Genomic DNA, 19,070 nt, shown 5'->3' on the forward strand with positions numbered 1-19,070 from the left:
GCGCGCAGACAGGCCCCCGATAGCGCATGCGCACCGTCAAGTCGCGCGTCGGCTCGCCGCTGGAGAAGCTTGGGCAATGGTCATGCGCGGCGGGCGGCGCTCAAGCGGAGCTCCGAACTAGCGGCTTTCGTTGTCTGACTCGGCGCCGCTGCCCTCGGCGGCGGCCTGCAGGGCGGCTGACTCGGAGGCTCGCATGCAGCGCACCCGCCACCGGACACGTTGGCCGCGCCACGACGGGGCGAAAACTTTTTTCGGGGGGTTGGGGGTTCTTTTCTTCCCCAACCCCCGTCACAATGTTCCTTCCCAACAACAGCGGCGGCGGATCTTTAAGGACGCGTTTGGTTGGGTTCGTCCTCAACTAAGAGGGCTTTGAGGGCCTTTTTCCGCGGCACCACCGGCGCTGTCCTTCATGAGAGGAGCCGCCGGAGGTGGAGAGGATGGAGATGACGGCCGAGGGGGCGCGGGGGCACAACGTGGCGGCGCTGGTGCTGGGCGTGCTGCTCATCGTGGCGATCGTGGGCGGCAACGCGCTGGTGTGCGTCAGCGTGCTGAGCGAGAAAGCCCTCAAGACCACCACAAACTACTTCATCGTCAGCCTGGCGGTGGCCGACCTGCTGTTGGCCGTGCTCGTGCTGCCCCTCTTCGTCTACTCGGAGGTGACGTCGCGCACGCGCCCCAGCGCACGCATGCAGCAATGTCACCCAAGTGCTCCCATGCCCGTGCATGCATGGCGAAAGCTTCGTTGCGCTGTGCCACGGACAAAAGTTTTGGGTGGAATTTACTCAACCGTATTTCGTCAAGTGCACAATATCCTTTGCTTGACTTTTTTTTTTCTCGGTGCACGCACACCATTTTTATTGCAAATCGAAATGTGCTAAACGAGATTACATTGACGTGTGTTTGTGTCCGGATCTTAGCGGCACAGCTATTTGGGGCACGTTTGCGGCCAAAGCCTTCCAAATGTCATTTACTTTCAGGCCTGCACGAGTCAGTCCATTTTGGTGTTTCAGGCTGTAATTGCTGCTTGTAATGATGGAGCAAAAAGTTTTGGGGTCAGCTCGAGGGAATGACGGCAACAAGTTATTCGAAAGGCAGCAGGCGTGTCACGTTGATTGACGTTGCACGGACTCAAATGAACGATCTGCTGGCTTGAGGAGGACATGGATTTTTTTTTAATTCAATTTATTGGCGTCCTTAGTAAAGGCATGTGCACGTGCGCATCATAAAACAAAACAAAAAAAGCTTTATAGGCACCGATCAAGGAAAACGAAATGGGTGTGGGGGGGGGGAGACATTTGCATTCTGCCCTTTTTTTCGATTCTAAATTCGATTCCACAAATAAGAAACAACCAACCTGACAAGGATTTTCCGTCGGCTCATTATGACGCAGCCATTTTGTACCTAATGTAGTGGCCGTGTGTGCGTGTGTTGCCTTGCAAATAGTCACCGCGGGCGCATGCTTGCGCGCGCGTCTTTGTCTTGCAGTTCCAGGACGGCGTGTGGACGCTGAGCACGGGCGTGTGCGACGGCCTGATGAGCATGGACGTCATGCTGTGCACCGCCTCCATCTTCAACCTCTGCGCCATTAGCGTCGACAGGTCGGCACACCTTCCGCGCACGCCTCGCCTCACGTCACGTCACGTCACGTCACGGCGGTGCCTTGAGACACGAGTGACCTCACTTAGGATTGCTACACACACGAGCCGTCATTCTGACGACTTTTTTTGCAGTGCGAGTTTGCACTCAACATAAAAAAATGTCTGCCATCTTAATGCTAACACGCGATTGGAAATGCCATAGACGGGTTAACGGAACTAGCATTGATGTTGCGGTATATCAACTGCTGCCATTCAAGTGCAAAAAGAAGCTAACCGCAATTGTACAAGTGGTGCCATCACAAACCAAACACACAGAAAAGGGCCAAAGAAAAAGCAAAACACTTATGGAATTCCTTTAGAAAGGTGAGGGAAGTACACATGAAAAATACGTCATCCCCATAGTAAAAACCATGCCCCAATTAATGTGGCCAGTGCACCAACGACTTAACATAAATAAATACCTCCATCCATCCTCTCTCGAATAAAGCCATAAAACAATCCCTCACCAAAAACAAAACATAAACGTTCCTGAAATAAAGTACGAATAGCTGCCTACCCCAAATAAAAGAATAGCTGCCTCAAATGAAAAAATAAATAAAAGAAACAATTATGCTTCCTCCAAATAAAATTTGAAGATGGCTACCTCCCTCAAATACAATAGAGGCCACCTCAAATCAAATGAAAAAATAGATGCAATCGTCAGAGAATTGACATTGGCACAAAATGTAGTCAATTTGAGGTCATTGATCCGGCTCCGGATCCAGATTTGAAGTCCATTGTGCATTCGGCGAAAGCAGATGGAGTAAATTCCACTTGGGCTGCTCGATCGTGAAAAAAAATATTCATCGTGATTATTTTGGTAGTAATTGAAATCACCATCATTCAAACGATCATTCATTTTGGGGTATAAAACAAGAACACGTAGAAACGTAAAAGGCAAAAACAACAATGACACTTTTAGAAATGCCAAACGTCGCTTCTGTTTGTTTTTTTCAAAGCACTCACTTTGATTCGATTGCCAATTTCCTTGGTACTTATGCGGACTAGCAAAGGTTTGGGTTGACAATAAGGAGGCGGGTCCCGCCCGCTTTTGTTTGCGCTGGGCCGGCAGGTTCATCGCGGTGCTGATCCCGCTCAACTACAACCGGCAGCACGTGGACCTGCGGCAGGCGGCGCTGCTGTCGGCCACCTGGCTGCTGGCCTTGGCGGTGGCCTCGCCCGTCATGCTGGGCGTCAACCAGGTGGCGGGCCGGCGCCCCGGCCAGTGCAAGCTGGAGAACGCCGACTACGTGCTCTACTCCTCCATCTGCTCCTTCTTCATCCCGTGTCCCGTCATGCTGCTGCTCTACTGCGGCATGTTCCGCGGCCTGCGGCGCTGGGAGGAGGCGCGCAAGGCCAAGCTGAGGAGCAGCATTCAGGCCTGCCGGAAGCTGCGCCGGGCCAACGAGGACGCCGCCGCCTCGCCGCCGCCGTCGCCGCCCGTCATCGAGCGGGAACCGGCCGACGGACCGGCCGCTCCGCCGCCGCGACGCCTGCCAACGGTCAGCTTCACCGACGTGGCGTTCAACCCCCAACCTCGGCGCAGGAGCAGAGCCAAGATCAACAACCGCGAGAGGAAGGCCATGAAGGTTCTGCCCGTGGTCGTAGGTACGTACGCACCTGTAAGAGTTATAATGTATATAACTAATACTGATATTATGTATAGAATGATATTAGCCTTGCTAGCTAACAAGGCTCATCAACCTCTATGCTTCATAAGCTTCAAATGTGAGACAAAAGTATCATAACGCATGAATCATTATTTACATTCTTTGTACCCGTTCGCGAACACCACCGTTTCAGGTTAGCGCCGCAACAAAGGCGGGGGAGGCGTTAGTGTGTCGAGCACCTTTCACGCCGTCGCTAAGAGTTTGCCGGATTCAGCGTCCGACATCGACAGCTGCAGAACACAGTTCAGAAATGATAAATGGGATGACATCGACACGTTCATGTTTTTTTAATGTCAAAGATTCACCACTGTGCGTTTTTGCCACTTGTACTAGTCAATCATCTTTGCGCATTGGATCCCGCCCATTTAGCGACGCACCGTTAGCTAGCGTCACCTGCGTTAATGTCCGCCGAGTCTACGTGCGTCGCTACTTCATCCACAGACAGGCCAACGTCTACAATTAGGAATTTGCTTGAGTATCGTTTGAAAGCAGGCCCGGCGCCGGCTCTGTCAGGGCGACCGCCCAAAAAGGCTTCATGTCGGAGGCTGCACATTCGCACACGGAAAGGTGCACCATGAGTCAAGACGGCAGTTTGCTCGCTTCTGAGGTCGCATCAGAGGCGGGAGAGAGCGTTTGGGCGAAAAGCCTCTTTTGTCACACGTAGTTACGGTTTCCTTCTGCGACGGGAAGGACCCAAATCGACGCAGCAATTTAACTCATTCACTGCCATTTGCCAATTTACCCCTTTATATATATATTTTTTGTGCTGTCAAGCGATGAACAGTTTTTAACTAATGAATCTCAAAATGTTCTACAATTGATTCCAATTAATCGTACTTTTCAACTACAATTAGGAACCGATATTGAGTAAAATGTTGATGTGGAAAAAAAAATAAAAGTATGTTTCGGTTCAAAAACTGTTCTAATAGCTTTCTTTGATCCTTGAATACGATTCTTTACCTGTAAAATGCAACAGTTGAACAATACGCCAAAGATGTACAACTAATATGGTATTTGAATTTGGCTTTGCAAAGTGAGCAAATTACTTTGGATTTCTCCAATGAGCTGTCAAGCAAGTTTTTAAAGTCAAACTATGTAAAAGTCTGTCTTTGCGACAGTGACTCTCTTCTAAGTTTGGCTGCAAAGTGAGCAGAGGTCAACTGCTACAGGAAGTCAATAAAACGGAGTTCATTTTTTTTTAGTGTGTTATAAAATTAGCATAGTTAATGCTTTAACTTTGACAGCCCTCATTTTTTTCGATTTTTCTTTCAATTATAGAGTGTCTGAAAATGTCTGGCAGTGAGTGCATAAAGGCCCTTTCACAGTGCCGGTAAAAGCGACAGTACCTCGACGGTGCCATTGCGTGTTCAGTGAGAAAGGTTGCGCCTATTAATAGCGACTAGCGCGGCGCTAATGCGTAGAAGTGCTTCGCTTTAGCACGCGGCGGCTAATCCTGCAGCGCCTTAATCCCGAAAGCCAATTAGCGTGTCAAAGAGGCTCAGATGCAAATGCCAGTGTGAAATATTGCTAAACACACAACGGGGTGACAAAGTCCAACCGTCATCATTCCGCCTTTCAAGGAGCCGGAAGGGGCGCTCTTTTTTTTTTTTTTTTAAACCTTTATTTAAGTAAGTACAAAACCATAGTTAAAACATTATAGTATTGTACAACACAACAGAGTAAAAAAAGATAATGACAGGGGTTTCATATACATTCAAATAAATTAAAAGTTTTTCATGTATTTACCGGCTTCAGAGCCTTTACATTACTAGTCTTTGAATAGTTTAAGGAAACTGTATCAATGTGAATGTGTGAAAAGGTAGGTTTCTGAATGCTATGTACATGTATTTATGAATAAAATGTTTAGTCATAAGTATCAGCAAATACATTATGAAAAAATGCATAATACACTTCGGAAAAAAACAAAAACAATATTTTCCCACTTTAAAGAGAGCCGGAAGTGGCGCTGTAAAAGGCGGAATTTTCCCGCTTGCTTGGCGTGTTGAGGATACGTGCTACTGGAAGATTCTGGATTTTACAAACTGCATGTTTGTAATTCGTTCAACCAAATGGCGGTGAACCAAACAATGTGTACTTTCAACACAGCGAAGCGGGCAAAGGGAGTACATGTCAGGTGTTAAACTTCCAGGCAATTCTAAAATGAGGTCGTGACCTGACGTGACAAAAACTGACCTGTTTTTGTTTGTTTCTTTAGTTGATTGTGTGTTTGTTTGTTTTCTGTTGTTGTTGTCGTCGTCTCAGGCGTATTCCTGTTGTGCTGGACGCCGTTCTTCGTGCTGCACACCGTGCGCGCCCGCTGCCAGGCGTGCGCGATCCCGCCCGCCGCCATGAGCGTGGCCACGTGGCTGGGCTACGTCAACAGCGCGCTCAATCCCGTCATCTACACCGTCTTCAACGACGAGTTCCGGCGCTTTTTCAAAAAAGTTCTTCGCCGCTGCTGCCCCTTCCGCTGTGGCGACGCGTGAGCCCGATTGGTGGTGTCGGTCCCATAGGTGATCGGGCGGCAAAATTGTCTCGGGATCCTTTGGTGGCCTGCGCGCGTGCTGATGACGTCATTGTTTATAATGTATTCCTGTAATATATTTATTTGCTTGTAATATATATGTTTGTCACTCCCCTAATTGTTGTGTTTGTATGTTCTGGGTTACTAAATAAAAAATCAAATAAATCGAAGTACATTACTGCCACTTTTGCGAGGATCGTCCGTCGGTGGCCTACGTGCCCACTTTAGAAGGTCACGTCAATTCCTGGTTTTGGGAATCGGATTGTGGTTCATGGTTATTCGGAGGGAAAACACGTTTTATTAAGAAATACTTCACATTATATACATAGAATCTTGCAGCCTGAGTCAACCAGGAAATCGTTGCCGGTTGGGCAGGAGAAACGCAAACATTTCATTTAAACAGATAGCGGCTAATTCTCAAGGCATAAGCGGAAGTGACGTAGAAGCTGCCTCGCCACTGTGGCACGAAGCAATTTTGTATTTTTTTACATTTTATTTAGTAACACAGAATATTAAAATGCAACTGCTATGCATACCTGTCAATTTATACGTTTTCCCCGTATTTTATACGGGTTTTTTTTCTTGCCTATTTCGGCTCTAATGGAGCGTCCGTTAGCGATTGCGACAGTAAACCTCGGTCGACTTTCACGAGCATATCGCTCATTGGATATGCATGCAAATAGACACGTATCCCGTGGGGGAGCGCGGCGGCAAAATCAAACTAAAGAAATGTGAAACGTATTCTTAGACATAAGAATTATTGAATTGAATTTATTGAAAAAGTGAAATCCATTCAAATGGATGAAATCGTGATGTGATGACTATTTTGTATTGAGCTTATTTGCTAATTATTTATTTTCTGATTGATTTACATAAGTCATAAACCTTTAACTCAATTGAATGTGTACATTATACTACAGGAATTGTAATTATTTGGGTTTAACACTTTTATGTGATGGCCTTTTATTTCATTGTGGAATTTTTTTGGGGGGGTAGGGCAAAATTAAAGATTTTAAATACAAATATTGACTAATTAAAATATTTAATGTCCACGAATTACATTGCAAAACATAATATTGAATAAAACAGCAATTTAAAATATTTTTCATAAACTGTTTTGTATTTCATGACATTTTGAATCAATCTAATTTGAAATTATTAGAATGTGTTTGACTAAAATTCTTAATGACATTTGTATTTATTTAACTGGACTTCATCTTTGTGAGGATCTTTTTTGGGAGGGTGGGGGCATAAAGGAAATAAATGGGAAAACATCATTAAAATAAGAATCAATTAAAAGTATGAATTAATTTAATTGACCCTGAATTACATTTTGAAATAAAATGTATTAATATCATCTACCAACTCAATAACAATTTATTTAATGACACACACTGTACATTCGTTCGGTCAACTATGAATTCAGGGACAATTTAATAAGCAACCTCTGGTCTTAATAAATCAGTTCCTATTTTAATTGGCTTTGTGTCCATTTAATGTTGGCACCAACAACAAAAGCTTTTATACCCTCAAAGCTGCAGAATGTTTTTTTTTTTTTTTTTTTTAATTAAGTCCAAATGATTGTGACCACACAAAAAAAGTCACTTTAGCAACAAGTGCAATATAAAAAAATATGTTTTTGTTCACAAAGAAAATACTGAGCAAAAGCCTCCAAACATAAAGAGTGTCGAGAAAGAAATTCAGAATGAAAATAAATACTCTTCCCGTTGTTCCTTCATTCAACCACTTGTCCGCTTTTGCCTGAGTGAGGATTCAAATGGGCGGGGTCCAGCCGCGCCCTCTCACTTGACTTTGTCCATGCCCATGGACGCCATTGGCTCGTCCTCCGGGACGGCCCCGCCTCCACCTGATTGGCAGCAGGTGTTCTGATGGTCCCTCCAATCCTGCAGGTGTCAAAAGCGCGACAAAAAAGCCACGTTTCCACACCACCAAAATGCTTCGTTTTGGATTTCACACGTGACAGCTGGGCAGGCACTCAACTATTTGGATAAAAGGAGGGCTGAAGCTAGGAGATAGTTTTAGGGTTCACTATCCTACCGATTATCCCATCGATGAATCGGCCAAAAAATGGATTTTGCATTATTGAACGACCGATGTGGTGCAGGCAGGTATTTTCGTCCACTCGGCGTCTTCATCCTCACGTGCTACACTGTAGTATCTGTGACTTTAAGAGTGTGTGGCTTTAAAGGGCGGGGCCTGGCCTGGTGAGTGACGCGTGTGTCGGACAGTTCGCGTGACTTGGGCTGGATGTTAAGTGGCGATCCGTTAGCAGTTGTTTGTGAACAAGAGCGCAGGGTGCATTATTTCCACGAGAGGAAGGCGCCCCCCAGCCCCCCGCCCGCCCGCCCAGCGCGGCGGCAGTTACCGGTACCGGTACTGGTACTCACCTTCCTCTGGCAGAAAGCGGAGCAGTAGTTGACTTTACGGCAGGCCGTGCACTGGCTCAGGGCCACGCGGCCGCAGTTCTCGCACGTCTGCGGGGAAGACAACAACGCAACCGTGCCAGGTGACTATTGGCTCAATTCCGCCGTCGCGACGGAGAAAACCAGAAAAGACGAAGACCCAAAACGACCGACTTTAACGTCCGTCCGACCACGTGTGCCGTAGAACACGCGAGGGATCATTTCACATTTCACCCCCCCCTTTGGTCTCGTCAGACCACAAGCCTTTCTACGGAGCCGTCCGAGTCATTTCGATGTCCACTGGCAAAGGTGAGGCGGGCCCCGATGCGATGTGTCTTGCTGAGTTGCAGCGGATCAAATCGACCCTTGCAACTTGTGTGTTTGAAATCGGTTTTGTGTAACCCGGGTTTTTTTAGGGGGGGGGACTGAAAAACTTACATTGATGATGACCTCGGCGATGTCGGCGCTCCGTTTGGCTTGCGACTCGTCCGGCGGCGTCTGGAATCTTATTTGGTTCTGGAAGGCACACTGAACACACACACGCACAGACATACACGGCCCATGAGGTCTGTACACACATACCAATAATCGGGCCAAATGTGACAATGTCATTAAAGGCCCGATTTTCAGATGTCTCTCAATGATCAAATTATGTTGTAGATTATCCGGTAGTGTGGGGTATTATCCTGTTGTGTGAGCTGTGCAGCAGGTGATCATCCTGTGGTGTAGGATATGATAAGAGTGATTATCCTGTAGTGTGGAGTGTATTAAGAGTAATCATGCTGTGGTGTTGGATAAGTTTAGGGTGATTACCCTTCCGGTGTGGGGTGTGTTAAGATTCACACTGTGGCATGGCTTGCGGTCAGAGTGATTGCTCTTTGGTGTGGAGTGTGTTGAGAGTGGAACTGTGTTGGTATTCTAAGGGTGATTATCCTGTGATGTGGCGCGTGTTAAAAGTGATTATTGCAGGTGCGTTGGGAGTGATTATCCAGTGGTTTGGGACAAGTTGAGTGATCATTTTGTGGTGAGGGATGTGTTATTAGTGATTAACCTGATGTGAGTGTCAAGTGATAATTCTATGTCGTGGGGTGTGTTGAGAGTGATTATCTTTTGGTGTGGTGTGCATTAAGAGTGATTATTAGTGAAGTGATTATCCTGCATTGTTAAAAGTGATTATTCTGGGGTGTGGTGTGTGTTGTGCGTGATTCATCTTGTGATGAGGGATGCGTTGGGGTGATTATCCTGTGGTGTGTGAATCGCGTGATTATCCTGTAGTGCCGGGTGTTGTGTTGAAAACGATGAACCTGCGTTGTTCGGCATGTGAAGAGTGATTATCCTGCGCTGTGAGGTGTGCTGCGAGTGATTGTCCTGTGGTGTGCGGTGTGCCGATGTCCCGCGCATCCCCTCACCTCCTTGTGCCCTTTACTGTCCCTCTTGGCCTGCTCGATCAAGGCTTTGAGCTGCTGCACGTTGCTCATGAGGGTGTTGGCCATCTCCTCCAGGCCCTGCCAGGCGTTCTTGGCGCCGGCGCTCAAGAGAGGCGGCCCCAGCGCCAAGGTGGCCCCCGCCACGGGCTCCACCTCCAGTGTGCCCACCAGCGAGGCGGCGGGGGACGCCACCGCCATCTTGGCCTGGGGAGACAGCGCCAACGCCGGTAAGGCCGTCAACACTGACAGGACAGGACAGGACAGGAGAGAGAGAAGGCGTAAGAGCTTTCTTGCGTCCACGCACGCCTTCATATTGGAGGCGCAAAAAATACTCTGTTGGGCTGCAACATCAGCCATTAATCTGGCGATTAAACGAGTGAATCCGATTTTTTTTTTTTTTTTAAATCTCCATCCTTTTTTTTTCTTCAAAAACAGGACACTATTGCAACTTGATAGTGCAGAAATCATAAATTAATGATGATTCAGCAGTTACTGCTGTGGGATGTAACATATTGGAAAATTGACAAAAATGTCCATCGTTGTTTTCCGAAGTAAAAGCAGATGTTTGATTTTGATTCGACGCAAAGATAATTCTCCCCTTGTGGAGGATGACAGAGATTGGTGTGGAATATTTACTGTTGACAAACTGAAATTTGGACAATTTTACATTAAGAAAGAGACCCAACCGATTAAATCCTAACGCATTGCATCGTACTTGGAGTAAATGACGTCATAATCGGAGTGATTTTTTTTGCAAGTGGAATGCGTGGCATGGCAGTGAGGGTACCTGCTGCGTCTGCGTAGACTTGGCTCTGCGCCGAGGCATCCGAGATGATGGCGGCGGCGTCGCCGCCGGGCGAGCGCTCGAACGTCAGCGTGGCCGACGGCGTGATCTGACCCATGGGCGACACGGTGACTGCGGCAGGAGAAGCATCAATCCGTCACAGCGGCTTTGCACGAGCTGGCCCGAGCGACTGTGACAAATCAGCCAATCACAGGGCAGACGTCGCTCGCGTGACTCACACGTGGTTCCCGGGCTCAGCGTGATGTTTTTGCTGGCGTCCACTTCCTTTTTGGCGGGGACGGCCGGCGCGTCCGTCTCCTTCCGCCTTCGCTTGTAGGGGACGAAGAGGCGCACCGGACCGTTCTGAGGACAACGGCAAGTTGGTGGGAACGGACAGAAGGTTAAGTTAAGTTCACCCGCATCATTCAACAGGAGACGACACGTTTCTATTAGAATACATCAATAAACAAACAATTCAGATGAACTGTACCTACCATTGTGATGCTCTCGGCTTCCAGGGAGTCTCCATCCTGGAAACACAAACGCGCAACAAATAATTGATTGAGAATAACAGAACCGCGTTATGGAGTCAATCGTATCATTTACAATCAGGATTGGCTTAAATTTCGACTCGTAATACGAGTGAATCGTATCATGATTGGAGTGATTCATACAGTAAAAGGAGTAAAAATCGTGATAGTAGCGAATCGCGGTATCATTGAAATGAATCGAAACATAATTGGAGTGAATTTAATCCGAAACTGAAGTGAATCGGATTGCGATTCGAGGGAATCGTATCGTATTAAATGGTATCGGAAATGAATCGCGTTGTCATTGGAGTGAATCGCATTGCGATCGCGGCAATCAGAGTGAATCGTATTGGAGTCAATTATATCCTACGGAATCGGGATCAGAGTGAACTGGAGTGAAACATACCAACGCCAATCGAATCGGAATTGGAACGAAGCGTACCACAGTTGGAGTGAATCATATCACCTCCAATCGTAATTAGTGAATCGAGGTCAGAATTGGGGTGAATCGTACGCCACCGATTGAATGGTGTCGTCATTACAGGGAATGGTATCACAACTGGAGTGAATTATATCGCCGATAAATGAGGCGAGTCATATCGCATTTCAACCTCGGTGCAACGACTCCTGGCGCAATCGGAGTGAACGTATCAAGGGAGGGAAACTGTAGTCGAGCAGATGCGGAGCGGGCGGGCGGCCGCTCACCAACAGCATGTCGTCACAGCAGGCCGCGCACGTACAGGAGGCGGCGTGAGGGTTGAGGATGCCGTCCTGCACGCAGACACGGAGAGTCCCGGATTAGACGGAGACGCCCGGGGGGGGGGTTGGGTGGTGGGTGTCAGGGGCGCCGGGGGGAGAGACCTGAATGAGGCAGAGCAGAGGCCGTCCTCCGTAGCGGATGCTGCGCTTCCAGTCTTTGCTGCTGGCGCGGCCGGCCACGGCCTCGAACTCGGTGGGCGTCAGCCACCGCTGCTCGTGCTTGATGCAACGACCTTTGCCGCCTCCACGCACAAAAACACGGCGGCAATATTAGGCCAAAGACAAAGTAGACGACAGGACATTGCCCAGAGAAAACACAACGTCGTGGGATTATGGCACAACATCGTGCATGGGTCGTCCCACAATTCATCGAAATTCAGTTACGATTGCCATTATTACACCACAGGCATCATCGTAAAAAAAAAAAAAACATTATTCAAATGCATTGATATCCGACGCCATTTCAATACACAAAGGAAATCATACTTGAATGTATACATTTGCACCTTTTTGTCTTGTTTTGTACCCCAAAATAAATGATGGCTTGAATAATCGTGGTTTCAATTATTACCAAGATAATCGTGATTAATATTTCTTTCGCAATCGGGCAGCCCGAGTGAGTACCGACACCAGGCAATGGTATCGGGTGACACCAGCCGTATTCCGAAGTATCGATTATTCAGAAAGGCTGCCCGCGCCAGTCACAGATACCAGCCTAGGCACCTCCCCATCGGGAAGTAAATGTCCAAAAATCGTCTCAAATATTTTCCAAAGGTTTATCGCTCAACGCTTTGAGTGCATTAGGATGAAATGTTTCTTTGCTCACTCCATTTGGGTGGCATGATGACTAGTATCTCCATTTGGCTATTTCATGGATATTTGCACATTGACCTACTTTCACGGACTGAGAAAAAATCGAATGTTGCCATTATTGATCGGGCACGCGGCGGCGGCGGCGGCGGCGGCGGCGGCGGCGGCGGCGGCCTCACCTGAGCCCAGGCGGTTTTTGTAGAGGACGCCGCCGCTGTTGCGGCATCGCACCGGCAGCTCGTTGTGGTACACCGACGGGTCCCAGTTGTACTTGGAGGCGGGCTCTTTGTCCCGGGGAGGAGTCAGCGGGGTGGGCGGAGTCGCCAGGCCTGAGCGTTCAAACAGGGGAGCACGTGTTTGGAAAAGGCGCAAGCGCACACAAAGAATATCAGAAAGCACGCCAAAAAAAATGTGCGCGCACACGCAATGACACGCGCACACTCAAAGACGCACAAAACTGACACCCAAAGTACCGGCGGACATGGCGGCCGTCGACTTGAGTGCGCCTTGGCGTCCAACGGTGGAGTCGGTGTGGACCACGATGAGGGTGGTCTTCTGGCCGCTCAGGCCCTCGGCCAGCTCCAGGGGGCTCCTCGCGCTCTGTGGCACGCACGCGCGCGCGCACACACACGTTCAAACGCACGCGTACCGTACGGGTGTGTGTATTCGTGTGTGTTGTGCTGTACCAAGACGTGCTCCGGAAGGTCTTCGACGGGCGTGGCGAAAACGCTGTCGTCTGCCGCCTCCTGAACGTCCTCCACCGCCACCTCTGCACCGGGACACATCACAACGCAAACGCTTTTGGGATGGATGCATGCATGGATGGATGGATAGATGGATGGATAGATGGATGGATGGATGCACGCAAGCTGACGGCACGAATGGACCAATTCATGGGAGCAATTCAATGAGAGTTGCAATTGAATATTTTCATTCAGTGTGGGAACAGTTCAGTCAAGCTACTTTTTCCGTCGTCGTTTTGCAGCCAAAGCTTTCATCTGGACTAAATGACATTTAATACACGCTCGATCTGGCAAAATGTTGAACTGAGCTGCCCTCGTCCCGGTACTTGATGATTCCAGGCAACAGACTTACTGCAAAAGTTGAAATGAGTTAGGAAATAAGTCAACGGGGTTCAGTTAATCCACTTTTGTGCAAACCCAGCATGGCAGCACTTGTGGTCAATTTGAATTCAATCGCATTTCCCGTTGATGACAATGAACTGTCGCTACCACAAAATGTCCAGAAAAGTTCATTCCTTCTCTGTATTGATTTTGCAACACAGTTCTGCAAAGTAAACATTATTGAATAAGACAATAACGTTTTGTTATGCAACTTGTTTGGCTTTTAAGCAAGAGGAAACAGAAGCACTTTTTATGCACCAATCTTGACTGCGTCGCAATGAATTAACATTCAGGCCCATGAACTGTAGATATGACGAAAGTGTGAAACTAAATGAACTGGGTGTTTGAGGATTTCAGGTTACAAAATGACTTTACTACTTTACTAGGGAAACTTGAATGGTTACGCAACAGAAAAGCACTTGACTAAACATATTTCCGAATGATGGCGAAGAACAGCAGATGCCACGATATATTAAAGTAAGTCAACACCATCTCAGTGGTTGATGAATGTACGTTACAGAGTCACTGCAAAATCCAAATTACCGAATGAGTAAACCAGAGTTCAGTTAGACAACTTTTAAACAGCGAGGGAACACAACCCGTCAGCAGCATTTGTTTGTGGTAAATCTTGATTGAACCTATTTACTAGTGATGCCGATTAACTGTATAGATCCCGAAATACGAATCCCAACAAACTCCTTGTGATTGCTTGACGGTAATAGGAGACAAAGTTAATGCAAAGTTAAAATGACGAAATAAGAAAGCGGAATTTTGTTGGGCAAAATTTTGGCGAACAAGTCGGAAGTTGTTCAAGCATGACTCTTGATTGAAACAGATGACCATTTACGCCGATGAACTGCAGATATCACGAAACATAAAAATAAGTGCACTCCTTCTAAAGTCAAAACTATTAGACGGAGTACAATTACCGTAATTACGGCAAAAGTCAACGGTGTTTGGAGACCCTGCTACCAACAATTGTCTTAGTTTGCTTGCACGTAAATGCTTTTCTCAATGACTGACAATGAGGTAAAAATTCTAATTATTATTATTTTTTAATGCCGTAACCAGTGTTCTCGTAGTGCGTACAGTGTTTAATGGTTTTTGAAAAGTAGCGTAAAGTTTCAGGAAGTGGGCCAACTTTTGACTTTTAGCGCCACTCGGCGGCTTGAATTTGCGGCCTGCCCTGCCGGCTAGCTCGGAGCTCGGCTAGCTCGGAGCTCGCCCACTTGCCTGCGAAATCCGAGTCGGCATCGTCAGGATTCGGCATCGCTTCGGTTCCCATGTCGATGTTTCCCGGCGCCGCCATCACAGCCATCGTGGAGACTTCGGCCTCCGACTCGGGATCCGAGCCCGCCCGCTGCCGGGATTCGTCCAGCCCGAGCGCCTTCGTCGCCGACTCCGCTTCGTCCATTCCTCCGGCGAAAGACACGACGAAAGCCGAATTCAACCGAAGGGCCACGGGGAACACCGAGGAGGCACCCGGTGTCCGGTCGGGAACGATTTCACTCAATTTACAGCTAAAAGAAAGGACGATTATGTTTCTTTCGAAACAATGACTGTCGTCGCAGAGAGAAAACGCCTCCACGCAGGTTTGTTTGGTCACAAGTCCCCTCAACAATGAGTCGCCGGAAAAATCCGAGCGGAAGCGAAGCGTTTGCATCGTTCCCCGAACGATTACGTCACAGATTACGTTGAGGATTACCATTTTCAAAATATGTACCGATTCTAAAATTAAATTTTGACGTCCAATTCCCCCATGACTATGCAAAAATACAATTGCGTTGTCATAATTAGAATGACACGGGTCATCCAATTTATATTGGACATCCCATAAATCCAATTTACATTTCTTTTAGGTACATATTAGTGAAACATTCACTGGGGGTCCATTGATTTATTTAAACCAATACCCTTTTACCATTTAATAAAAAAAATTATATACAATTATGTATATTTTAAAAGCTAATTTTAAATAAACCATTTATTTGCAAAAAATGAGTCAACACAAAAGCAGAATGGAATTGAAAAGCCGTCTGGCAAGATATCAACTAAAAATATAAGAAAAATAAATATGTAGCAATCGGTCTTCAGCCAACTGCAGCAACAGGAACATTTACATTGACTATGTCACGATCTATTTTACAAACTATATCTTCGACTCTAATATCATTAAGAAACTTGCGACTGTACACATCCACTCCAATTTAAGCAAAAATAATTTCTTTCCTTTTCTACAATCCGGATGGACAAAAAAAGTCTTTTGGTTCCAAGCTGCTGCTCACGCGCTCTTTGCCGCCTCCTGCAGATCGCTTCCAGGCCTTGCCTCCTTTGCTTTGTGTCTTTTGTCCTCCCCTCAACCTCTTCCTGTGCAGCCTTTCGGTTGTCAGCAGCGGGAGCGGCCGAGAGACGGCGAGCGGCTCAGCGTTGCATCCTGGTGACGGCGTAGTAGAGCAGGAAGAAGAAGACCACCAGGCCGATGGTGACGAAGCACATGATGCGGCGGTTGTCGCGGCCCGAGCGCATCATGGTGGAGAAGCGCTTGACGGTGCCGCCCAGCAGGCCCGTGGTGCTCAGGAAGTTGGAGTCCTGGCGGGATCGGCAAGTTGCTCAAAATGCACCCGCACGGCGACATGACGCCCCTTACGTCCTGCGCGGCCCAAATCGGTTTGAACTCACCATGCCGTCCAAGTAGTCGTTCTGGTCGTCGGCCTCTCTGTCAATGTCGTATGCCAGCTGTCGGAAAAGGTTCCACACACTTACCACGACAGCCGCAATGTCACTCACGAGAGAGGTAACAATGTCAACATTTCATCGTACGCTTATCGTGAGCAACATGCAGTGGCGCCTTGACTGAGGCTGCACAATTAATCACATTTAAAGCCGCGATTAAATGAACCACATAGTCTGTGATTTTTACATTTGAAACGGGACTTGCCGCATATCTCGTTAAGCACTTTCTCAACCAGTAGTCAGCCCCCTTGTGGTGCTTAAATCGTCATTAAAAGAGATACTTTACTAATTTTGCAATTTTCAGCAGTACAAAGTTAATATTTTGTCTGTCATGAATTTGATAACTTCATTATTATTCATGTAGAATTATTACCTTTAAAAACACATTTTGCCACTTGCTGCCCACTGAAAATGACATCACATCTACTCAGGGGTCAGGTTACGACCAATCGCGGCTTAGCTTGCTAACATTAGGTGACTAAATAATCGCTGCCAGGTGAAGATGGTGTGCGGTTTGACCAGTGTAAACAATTTAAGACCATTTCATGTTGTCTAATTCAGTGTTTTTCAACCTTTTTTCAAACAAACTAACAGCACTTTGGAACAATGTTCTGTTCGCAAACTCATAACGTTATTCAAACGTGCCGTTCGGCAGCTACGTCTACGTGTAGTGAGCAGAGCGCGCTCGGCCAAACCTGCAAGCACCAATGTGCTCGGCGCGACAATGACGACAAAACAAACATTATGTTCGGAAACTCCGAACGTTATTCAAATGTGACGATCATTTAGTCGAGTCAAGCCGGATGAGAGGATGGGAAACAGCTGTGTTCATAAGTTGAGAGGGGAGCGCGCTGAGCATAACACACAGGTTCAAATTGTGACAAGGACAATGAGACATCGGCAAATAAAGTGTGAACGTGTTTCATAGTTTTGTCTTAAATTTGTCTTAAAACAGCTTACCTTAACTACAATCCCACGTTGTATTTTATCCAAAGGACCTTGATGATGTTGTTGTGCAAAGAGAAAGTTAAGGCATGATTGCCCCCCGGGGACCGTGCTTCTTCGTTTTTAAAATAAGTAGGAGGTAATGACTTCTTCCTCTTAGGGAGGCAACGAAGAAGAGCTTTTACTTTCGCTTTGCACAACGACGAGGACGACGAGCGTTTAAAAGTGCAGGATTGTACCTTTTGGATAAAATGCACTACAGCATTCTAGTTAAGCTAAGTCCATTTTATGATAAAAATGTTAACTTAAACGTAGTTATTAGCGAACGTTCCGTCGTAATCGCCCGCTGCCACTGTTGAACTAGCACAATTCCTCTCACAGCCTGCAGCTTGGTATTTATTCTTAATTTTTCATTTTTAAAGTTACATTCATTCTATAACAAGTGTGGGAACCATGTCTGGGGTTCGCAACAGCGTAACACAGGCAGGCGTAAATCCCCCCAATATGAAACTTAATAAATACGATGTAAAATAATAATAATAATCATAATAACAAAAAGTCCGACTCTACTTTGCGGTTTTCACTTATAGCGGCGGGTTCTGTCCCCCCCATTAACCGCAATAAATGAGGGATCACTGTAATTTCCCACGGCACACCTGACAATACCTCGAGGCACACTGTAGTTTGAAAAACACTGGTCTAATTTGCCTTAACTAAAGTTACTTTCAAGATTTAATTTAGTATTGTATTAGTTCAGTGATCTTTTGGGGCAATATCTTAAATTGCACATTGCTATTTCATATTTTTGTTATTTGAAGTTCATCTTTTGATTAAAAAAAAAAAAAAAAAAATCAGAAATTACTCACCAGTTACTCAGTACTTTAGTTTGTTTGTTTTTCCCCCCACTTAACACTTAGTCAAATACTTATTTGGAGAACTACTTTTGACTTTGAGTCTTGTTCTAAGGTAAGAGTAGTCTGAGTTGAATTGAATGTGGCGACTCACCTGTGATGGTAACAAGTTTGAAAACGACGCAGTTGATTGACTTACCGATTTGAGTCGGGACACTTTGGCGGCCAAGTTGTCAGCCAGACGCTTGTTCTCGGCATCCAGCATGTCCTCCACCGAGCCATGGCCTGCCAGCATCAACACATGACACCTTCTATGACACAGCTCTTGAATGTATGACACACACTACATCACATGCCACCACGCCGACTGGCAACGTTTCATTTAAAGGACAACTCGTTGGTTCAAAGAACGACGAACATTTCGTCAGATGGAAAACAAAGGCGTCAACCAGCCTCCACGCGTCAATTTCGAGTCTTAGTTTACGGTGACCGACGTGGCAACTGTGTTACTACTGTATGTGTACTTTTTTCAAATGGAAATAGTCGTAAAACGAAATTGAAAAACACGGTTAAGTGTACTTAACGTGGTTCTTTACCTAACTCGGACGTGTCAAAACATATACTCTACCTCTGTTCCAGTCCGCCGCCATGTTGACAAATGACGTCACACACGGATGCAGGCTCGGAACCGAAGGTGATTGGACCTGGGGTGCGTGACGTAACAATCACAAAAAGGAAGTGCCGGTGGTGATTTCAAGTCGGCGTCCCGAGAAAAAAAACGTTTCGCGTTTCCGGTCTTCCGCTGCCCCTTTCTTTCTTCGTTTTTTAATAGGGTTGGATTATTTCTTTGACA

At 46.7% G+C, this 19,070-nt stretch overlaps 3 protein-coding genes and 1 long non-coding RNA gene across 9 annotated transcripts; 2 read left to right on the forward strand and 2 right to left on the reverse strand.

Annotated features, from left to right (window-relative positions):
• Positions 1–50: 50 nt before the first annotated feature.
• Positions 51–6,001, forward strand: LOC147149380 (D(4) dopamine receptor-like). Its single transcript, XM_086029363.1, has 4 exons — positions 51–656; positions 1,486–1,598; positions 2,710–3,245; positions 5,570–6,001. Exons 1-4 carry the CDS (start codon positions 438–440, stop codon positions 5,791–5,793), a joined length of 1,092 nt encoding a protein of 363 aa, XP_085885489.1. The 5' UTR covers positions 51–437; the 3' UTR covers positions 5,794–6,001.
• A 92-nt stretch (positions 6,002–6,093) lies between these two features.
• deaf1 (DEAF1 transcription factor) lies at positions 6,094–15,373 on the reverse strand. Of its 4 annotated transcripts, XM_086029361.1 has the most exons (13): positions 14,922–15,372; positions 13,251–13,333; positions 13,038–13,164; positions 12,744–12,893; positions 11,857–11,996; positions 11,701–11,766; positions 10,960–10,995; positions 10,705–10,828; positions 10,469–10,597; positions 9,664–9,923; positions 8,693–8,782; positions 8,240–8,326; positions 6,094–7,735 (listed from the first exon to the last, which is right to left on the reverse strand). In XM_086029361.1, exons 1-13 carry the CDS (start codon positions 15,349–15,351, stop codon positions 7,634–7,636), a joined length of 1,824 nt encoding a protein of 607 aa, XP_085885487.1. In that variant the 5' UTR covers positions 15,352–15,372; the 3' UTR covers positions 6,094–7,633. The 4 variants fall into 4 exon arrangements, 2 of the variants coding, with proteins under 2 accessions (XP_085885487.1, XP_085885488.1); XM_086029362.1 differs by lacking the exon at positions 8,240–8,326 and having other exon boundaries at positions 14,922–15,373; XR_015086644.1 differs by lacking the exon at positions 8,240–8,326 and having other exon boundaries at positions 7,678–7,735; positions 9,664–9,885; positions 14,922–15,373.
• On the forward strand, positions 7,790–11,205 carry LOC147149382 (uncharacterized). 2 transcript variants are annotated; one of them, XR_015086647.1, is made up of 4 exons: positions 7,790–8,358; positions 8,460–8,563; positions 9,757–9,908; positions 10,440–11,205. It is a non-coding gene; the product is annotated as an uncharacterized LOC147149382 (long non-coding RNA). The 2 variants fall into 2 exon arrangements; XR_015086646.1 differs by having other exon boundaries at positions 7,790–8,563.
• Positions 15,374–15,654: 281 nt separating the features above from the next.
• On the reverse strand, positions 15,655–18,921 carry bet1l (Bet1 golgi vesicular membrane trafficking protein-like). Of its 2 annotated transcripts, none has more exons than XM_086029367.1 (4): positions 18,846–18,921; positions 18,417–18,502; positions 16,368–16,424; positions 15,655–16,277 (listed from the first exon to the last, which is right to left on the reverse strand). In XM_086029367.1, the coding sequence occupies exons 1-4, from the start codon at positions 18,865–18,867 to the stop codon at positions 16,110–16,112; spliced, it is 333 nt and encodes a 110-aa protein (XP_085885493.1). In that variant the 5' UTR covers positions 18,868–18,921; the 3' UTR covers positions 15,655–16,109. The 2 variants fall into 2 exon arrangements, with proteins under 2 accessions (XP_085885493.1, XP_085885492.1); XM_086029366.1 differs by having other exon boundaries at positions 18,372–18,502.
• Positions 18,922–19,070: the final 149 nt, after the last annotated feature.

This window comes from Filicampus tigris, chromosome 4 (genome assembly GCF_054856515.1).
Source record: "Filicampus tigris isolate MCC_2025a chromosome 4, RoL_Ftig_1.0, whole genome shotgun sequence".
Taxonomy (NCBI): domain Eukaryota; kingdom Metazoa; phylum Chordata; class Actinopteri; order Syngnathiformes; family Syngnathidae; genus Filicampus; species Filicampus tigris.

Bases quoted from the DNA above. Each gene is read 5' to 3' on its own strand.
- LOC147149380 (XM_086029363.1), top strand. From the start codon at position 438: ATGGAGATGACGGCCGAGGGGGCGCGGGGGCACAACGTGGCGGCGCTG. The intron at 657-1,485 runs GTGACGTCGCGC...TTTGTCTTGCAG, and splicing joins CCCTCTTCGTCTACTCGGAG to TTCCAGGACGGCGTGTGGAC. The intron at 1,599-2,709 runs GTCGGCACACCT...CTGGGCCGGCAG, and splicing joins TGCGCCATTAGCGTCGACAG to GTTCATCGCGGTGCTGATCC.
- deaf1 (XM_086029361.1), bottom strand. From the start codon at position 15,351: ATGCAAACGCTTCGCTTCCGCTCGGATTTTTCCGGCGACTCATTGTTG. The intron at 13,165-13,250 runs GTACAGCACAAC...TGCGTGCCACAG, and splicing joins ACCTTCCGGAGCACGTCTTG to AGCGCGAGGAGCCCCCTGGA. The intron at 10,829-10,959 runs GTAGGTACAGTT...CGTTGTCCTCAG, and splicing joins AAGCCGAGAGCATCACAATG to AACGGTCCGGTGCGCCTCTT.
- bet1l (XM_086029366.1), bottom strand. From the start codon at position 18,867: ATGGCGGCGGACTGGAACAGAG. The intron at 16,425-18,371 runs GTGAGTCGCCAC...CTTTTCCGACAG, and splicing joins CAAACTTGTTACCATCACAG to CTGGCATACGACATTGACAG. The intron at 16,278-16,367 runs GTGAGTTCAAAC...CGATCCCGCCAG, and splicing joins ACGACTACTTGGACGGCATG to GACTCCAACTTCCTGAGCAC.